General features: G+C 37.3%; 1 protein-coding gene across 1 annotated transcript; it reads left to right on the top strand.

Annotated features, from left to right (window-relative positions):
* LOC109834694 (agamous-like MADS-box protein AGL61) lies at window positions 904–1,416 on the top strand. The gene has a single exon (XM_020402721.1). It carries the CDS (start codon window positions 904–906, stop codon window positions 1,414–1,416), a length of 513 nt encoding a protein of 170 aa, XP_020258310.1.

Raw genomic sequence — 7,995 nt, 5'->3', positions numbered from 1 at the left:
TCTTCATACGTAATGAGTTGACAAGTACGGTAGCAATATTTAGCCTATACCGCTACTAATATTATTGCTATAACTTTCTTAGACTCTGCTTATGACTTAATTAACTGTATGAGTTTTATTTACAGGTATTATATATGTAATACGTCCTTACGTATGTACATACATACACAAGTATACGAATTGCTTAGCTGAAACAACATCTCCCTTAGATAGGAAATATAGGGCTCCGCTCACTGTCATCACTCCTTTTTTTTCTCCTTTTTAACCATTGCCCTGAGAGCAAAGATTAGCAACACCCAAATGGTGACCAATTATTCTAGTGATTCAACACAATGAGTAACGAACTGAGAAAAATAATTGAGGAACGGTGAAGATATCCTACAATGCTTGTGCAACGCTATACTCTGAATTAACTGTTATAGAGAATTATTCATACCTTCATTTCTAACGGATATATTTTTCTACTATAAATTAGAGATTAAGGAAGTATGTAGCTACTTCCGTACAGGGACATATTACGATAGTACGCATAAATGAACTAGCAAGTAAAAAGGCTATGACGTTAGATTAAACAAGGAACAACAATCAAATTAAGAAATACACCATTAATTATTTCATAATTGATACATACAATACTGATAAATGTGTATATCTCAAGATCACTACTGTATTTTACTAAATCGATCATTGCAATATACACTTGCATCGATGACTAATTGTAGCTATATTTTCCAAACTGCGTGCATTGGCTCTAGAATTACTCACACCCGTTGACACCCTGCACACAGCACATAATTTTATTCCTTCCAACTATATATTCATTCAAACATTCATCCATACTAATTTATTCCTACGCTTCTATTTAATCCCCCAATTACCAACGTAATCCCCGCGACGACAAAAATGGCGAGAAAAAATAAGGCAACGACCGGGGGTCGAAAAAAGATCGCGATCGAGAGGATCGCAAGTGAAGAAGCAAGGCACGTGTGCTTCTCGAAGCGCCGAAACGGCGTTTTCACGAAAGCCACGGACCTGTCGACCCTCTGCGGGGCCGAGGTGGCGGTGATCGTCAACTCGCCGGCTGGAAACCCGTACTCCTTCGGTAGCCCGGGTGTGAGTGAGGTTGTCAACCGGTTTCTGTCGAGAAATCCGATGCGAAATGCAGAGGATGTGTATCGGATGAGTAGGATCCGGGAGCTGAATGCGCAGTGCATGGAGCTCTCGAGGAGGCTCGATGAGGCAAATGCGAAGAAGGCTGAGATGGAGAGGAGGGTGAAGGAGGTTGTGGAGAGGAATGTGTACTGTAAGCTTGCTGAGGAGAGTGAAGGGGTTGGGGTGAGGGAGCTGAGGGCGGTGGAGGAAGCGATGGGAGGGGTTAGAATGCCGCATTGGCTACGGGTTTTATCGATAGATTGATCAGAAAAACGGCTATGTAGCTGGATATGGATTAAATGAGGCTTTTCGGACTTTTTTTAATGGTTATTGTTGTTTGTTTGATGAAATGAAGACCATTTGCTTAAAATTGTTAATTTTTAAGAACAATATATGTTAATTTATTAAGCACTTTCTTTAGTCTTTGACATTACTATTTCGTTCATTTCAGGAGGGGTGGGCCCCACTGGCACAGTGGGTCCCACCCTCTTCTCTCTGTGCGAGTTGGCTCGCGCGTTAAAGCGCGAGCCAAAAAGCATTTTTGTTTCCTAAAAAAAATAAAGAAATAAAAAAGGGGCTTAGAAATCAATTCTGATGGTTCCGTTGCATTTCTTGGAAAACCAAATTTGTTGTTTGTTTTGACTTGAAATTGATGCTGAGAAAAAGAGTTAGTGTGAGAAAACTAATCTCTAATTTATTTCAAATCCAAAGATTAGGAAATGTGAGAGTTGGAAAAGGAGAGAGTGTGGAAAAGTTGAGGTGACCAATAATTAATAGGATTGTATCAATTTTCTAGCCAATTCTTCTCCAAAAATTAGGAATTGACATTTCTTAGAGTAAGGGTACTTTCTCTACTTTATAGAAAGCGTCCTTTTAAATTCTGTGTGAAACATGTAGTATTAAGGAATTATATAATGCTCTACAAGTTACTTTTAGTTTTATTTCCTGGCTTTCCATGCAATTTCCATTTATCTTGGGCAAGACTGTCCTTTAGAGGCGGTTTGTTTTCATGCATTTTACATTCTTGCATTTTAAAAAAATAGGACCCACATGTTTAAAAATCATAGTTTCTTTTGCAAATACATTGTTAGATTGTTATTTTTAGTGCATGGATTTGGTGTTACCATATAGAATAAATGCATTTAACCAGATTTGTGAATTTTGGGGGTGTTTGGTACACTACCATTGTATTTATAGCAAATGTTGCATGTAGAAAATGTTACAGACAATATTTGTTACAGGAAATTAATCTCAAATCTCTTGTTTGGATATTTGCACTTTTACTGTGGCAGATGCATTTCCAAATACAAATTTAAAGTTTAGTTAGTCACAAAATTTGTTGGATTTACATACTTTATTGTAGGAAATACATTTCTAATGTAAATCATGTGTTTGTTTCAGTGTAAATGTGAAAAGATCTATAATTTTGAGTTAACTTCGGCTAATTTAATGATGTGATGGTAATTTTTAGGCTTTTTAGTTAATGCAAGGACTTACAATATTTGCTGCGGCCAAATTAGTTTATTCGACAAAATATAAAATTAAAATTAAAATACCATCTACAACAACCACATTGCAAACCAAACACTAAAAATAGAAATTTGGTTGCAACACTTACAGATGTAAAATCATTCTTGTCAACCAAACAACCCCTTAGTCACATACCTTCAATAAAATTCATGCATAACTAAATAAAATTTTATTGGATTTTATCTCTCATATAAATCCTCTTTAATAATCATATTAAGAAAACATAATTTTAATTAGAGGATTTTTAAAATCAATTACATGCATCAAGATTAATCAACAAACCAAACAACCCTTCGACGAAAAACTGATTTCATCTTCTAGTTCACCCCACAAGTGGATTAATTAATTACTTATAAAAAGCTTAAAACTCCTATAATGTTGGACCTAATGTTTGTATCAAGCCTATTTTTTAATAAGTGACTTCCCTAAATGTTAGTCCACGCCACTGTAGGCGTCAAAAATTACCGATAGATTGTCATATATAGCTCAAGATGAAGAGAAGACGATAAACGTCATTATCTGAGTTATAAAGGATCATCCAAAGCCAAAAATCAACTAAGGAATGCACAAAAAGCGCATCACATAAGTTTTGAGGCACAGAACATGTCTCAGAAACTATGAGAAAACTCATAGTTTCCGAGAGAGTTACGGCTGTCTCGAACGCTATGAAGGCAAATCATAGTTTCCGAGACACTTGCGACTGACTCGAAAACTAGAGTGGACTTGGCGATGATTTTCTCAAGTTTTGTACGATCCACGTGACTTCATAACTGTTGGAAATCATTCATAAACATGGGGAGTTGTTACAAAAAAAAATCATGCCCATAACTGCTAGAATAATAGCAATTAAATGTGGTTGAAGCAGTTACAAAACTGTTAGAAATGAGCCCTGTTTCCGAGACAACCACGAGTGTCTCGGAAGAGGTTCTTCGATACAGTTTCTTTTTAACTTCAGACTTCAGTTACGGTTCTTATGGGTTATAAATACCCTCATATGACCATTATTGACGAGGACAAAGGTCAAAAAGCAAAAAAGACAGAAAAGGCAGAAAAGGCAGAGACTTAAGCTGTGGTGATTTTGAGCAAGAGAGAAAGAGTCTTCATTGTTTTCAAGCACTTCCAAGAGCCTTCGGTGTTTCTTCGAGATCTAAGCTTTGACTTGATCTTGAGAAGAGTATTTTATCTTACTTTACTAAGATATCCACTTCTTTCTTTATTTCTAAAACGAAACATCGACCTTAAGCTTTCTTAACAATTCAACTTGGATCTGTGATTCTGTCATCCATGGGCTAACGCACCCCCGCCACAGGCAAGGATCTTACGCAAGCAGCGGGTGATAAACGTCCTCTGCATGTATTTCTAGGAGGTTATTTGTTTATGAGATTGGTTTATTACAAACTAATAATTAATGTTTTGCAACAGAGGAGAAGGTAAGACCCTTCTTGTTTAACGTGGGTTCTTCGATAGCGATAGGACGTCTCGCTCGATGCTTGTATCGAGTTTGCTTCCCTTAGACGATACGATCGATATCGTGGTTGGAGCTTCAGTATGCAGTAGAAGGTCCAATATGGTTGGGTTCGAGTGTACCTGAGGCCAAATAAGTGCTTGCGCTTATTGGCCGACTGTTTGGAGAGAACTACTATGCAAGAGTTTTGCAAAGCGCCTAAGAGCCTCAAGTCTGAGAGTTCAAACGAGTCTACAAAGAGCTATGAGCCTCAAATCTGAGAGTTCAGATCGAGTCTGTAAAGAGCTATGAGCATCAAATCTGAGAGCTTATATTGAGTCTACTAAGAGCTATGAGCCTTAAATCTGAGAGTTCAGATCGAGTCTAGTTCAACAAGGGGGCCTTTAGCAAATAAGCCAAGGTTCAACCTTCATAAGTCAGATGATTAGCCAGCTAAAACCAAGCAGCCAATCAACCCCTTGAACATTGGTCAAATGTAGCTTTAAATAGGTAAGGAATGACATGTGCCATCCCTTGATTTGTTAGATTTGACCACTAGTAGGGGTGAGGAGCACCAGCCGTCCTAGCTGCGGGATGTGACTGCTTAGGGGGGCTTACCAGCCGTCCTATCTGTGGGATGTGATCACCTAGGGGGTCCTATCAACCACCCTATTATTATAGCCATCAATGGCCATGCCTAGGTAAGGAGCACCATGCTCTCCCCCTTGATTTATGGGATATGACCACTGACGTGACTGTTCTCATACCCCAAGGGGGTAGCATGCTGGCGAGCTTAGGGCTATCATGCGAGCTTGGCCTTTAGGCGAGCTTATGTCTAAGGTGAGCTCGAGCCTACATGTGTAATGACTAAAAAATTCTAATACTGATTTAAATAATTTTCTGGTATTTAAATATTAAATATTATTTTTCTAAAACAGTATTTGTAATTTTCCCCATTTCTCTAGAATTTTCTACGATTTAAAAATACGGTATTATATTATTTTAATAGTTTTACTAATTATAAATTTAATTGTTTCGATAAAATTTTTAAATTAATAGTTAATTATTCATTATTGTTATTGTTACTATTATTTGATCATAAATTTTTAATATTTATTTGAATAAAAATTCTGATATTTTAAATTATTTAAAAGGATATTTTTACTATGTTTTTTCCTATGGTATTTCACTCTGTATCTCTCTCCCCTACATCACTTCCCCAATTGACTCCCTAATTCCCGCACACACTCACCTCGTGTTTCCCCCCTGATTCCCTCAAAACCCACGTGACTCTCTCTCTCTCTCACACTCAATCCCGGATTGGGATCCTCTACTCATCAATAGTGTTTCCTAATATCTCCTAATGTATCTCCACCCTTCATCTTGTGGCTAAGTACAAAAACAAAGGTGGGTCCCACAACATGAATGGTGGAGATACATTAGGAGATATTAGGAAACACTATTGATGAGTAGAGGATCCCAATCCCAAACGTGGTACTATAGTATATCAACCGTTAAGATGATGTGTCAGTCATATATTCAGACTTCGCATTGCCGACTCCATTTTTTCCTTGAGCCACATATTCACTTCGATACCCCTCGCTAGGAATTTTTCTTCCTGAAGGGGGTTAATTGGATCATTAGTCATTGTACTTATGACTTAATTAGACGTCCGAGCGCGGATTTGCAGGCGGCCCACCCAAATAATGCGGCTCACCCAAACAACTATATATATCAATGTGAGATAGGGTTTTTAATAGGTGTGCGGCTGATTCATGTGCGAAGGCGACTGCAGAGGATTTCGAGCAGAGGAAAAACACGGGTGATAAAGCGCAAGCAGAGGAAGAAATATCGTCGTTCCTTTTTTAGGGTTTTGTGCATCCCTTTGAGAGAGTATTTGTGTGAGGGATCTGAGAGTTTGTGAGAGGGTTGGATTGAGTGATTGTAAACCCTAGTTGTATTCTCTCCCTCTAATAGTAGATCTCCCCCTTCTTGTCCCGTGGAGATAGGGTTTTTAATAGGTGTGCGGCTGATTCATATGCGAAGGCGGCTGCAGAGGATTTCGAGCAGAGGAAAAATGCGGGTGATAAAGCGCAAGCAGAGGAAGAAATATCGCCGTTCCTTTTTTAGGGTTTTGTGCATCCCTTATCAGCCCCAACCACCGTCGTTGCCGTCCCATACAACCACATCGTTCAGATCCGCTGCTCCCTTTCAGACCGTCGTACCGCATCCGCATCGGCCCCGCCGCTCATCATCAGACCCCACGGTCTCGTAGGCAAGATCCTACTTGCTCAGATCTGATTTTTTGTATTTATTATAAATTATCTACAATTTAGATCTGTTAATATTTATCTGCGTGGGATTGTTGATGAATAATATTAAATATATCATAATAATATGATAAGTAGCATTTTTAGAATAATTATGATAAATTAAAAGAATTTATTTCGGCAGTGGAATTATTTTCGGCAATGGAATTATTTTTGGATAATTATATTAATTAAAAAGAATATATTTAAGATCGAAATTATTTTAGAAAAATAATAATAATTTAAAAGGAATTATCTTAGAAAAAGAATCATTTTAGAATAATTATAATAATTTTTAGAAATTATCTTGTGGAAGAAATCATTTTAGAATGATAAATAATTTTAAAAAAGGAAATTATTTTGGGAAAATAGACTATTTTGATTTAATGAGAGTTAATCTTATAAAAAGATTATTTTTGAATTTATGAATTTATTATTTTAAAAGATTATTTTTAGAATTATCGTAATGAGAAAATAACTTATTTTGAAAAAGGGATTATTTTGAAAGAACTCATTTTGTAAAAGGAATTATGTTAAGTAAATAAATTTATTATTTCATAAGATTATTTTAGAACAATTTTATGATTTCTGATTCTATTATGTGATATGCCTTGATATTATCGTACATGATCATTCGTATTCGTTATTTCTGGTTGTGATTGAGAACTGTTAGTGGTCATGACCGTAGTAGCCTTACGTGACCTAGAGACATGTATTGTGTTGACTTAGAAAAGCGAGAAGAGTTGGGATGGGGAAGTTAATGTTCATGTGATCGGATAAGACTGTTGATGTATGTTCTAGACTCGCACCAGTGACCTGTTTTGTCCTGGGGTTGGTTTGTTGGACAAAGTGGCCTGTTTCGTCACTTTGATCCGTGGTCTGTTTCGTCACTTTGATCCGTGGCCTGTTTCGTCACTTTGATCCGTGACCTGTTTCGTCACCTGAGCTTTGCCTGAGTTCGGACCGGGCCGAGATCGGATTGTGTGTAGTCCTCTAGCCTCCTGTTTCGTGGGATTGGATGCACGTAGGGGATTTGTGAATAGTCAGTATCCGATCATAGGAGCCTTAACTCTGTGTGAGATGTGACCAGTGACCTGTTATAGAATGGCTAGTTACATGACCTCGTTTCTTGACTAGGTATGATTTCTTGTGAGATGTAGGCCAGTTGTGTTTCTCTTCGTACATAGATCGGGATTAATATTTAATTATTTATAATTTGAGACATATGGTATATACATGAGGGTTTCCTTGTTTGGATTATTTCGCTTGACGTACTACGTCTCGAGTTATAGATTTTTAAGTATTAATTCCATCTAGTTGTATGACCTTGTGACTTGGATGATTTCTAATCTCTAGCTGCATTGTCGACTTATTACTTGATTGATTTCATTAGATTTCCAGTTGCACGTTTCTTTATCATTTTGTTGTTGTATCGTTTTCGTTTTGGTTTTCGTTGTTCTTTTTGTTTTGTGGGGTCTTGCCGTGTGCTATACATGCTGACGTACACCTGTTTTCTCTGGTGTACGTCAGATTTAGAGGAAGAACATGTTCAGCTGGAGA

This window comes from Asparagus officinalis, chromosome 3 (assembly GCF_001876935.1).
Source record: "Asparagus officinalis chromosome 3, Aspof.V1, whole genome shotgun sequence".
Lineage (NCBI taxonomy): Eukaryota > Viridiplantae > Streptophyta > Magnoliopsida > Asparagales > Asparagaceae > Asparagus > Asparagus officinalis.
Note: the sequence above shows the minus strand (reverse complement) of the source record. Positions and strands in the feature narration are given on the sequence as shown.

What these genes read in the sequence shown, in the direction of transcription:
- LOC109834694 (XM_020402721.1), top strand. Translation starts at nt 904, where the DNA reads ATGGCGAGAAAAAATAAGGCAACGACCGGGGGTCGAAAAAAGATCGCG.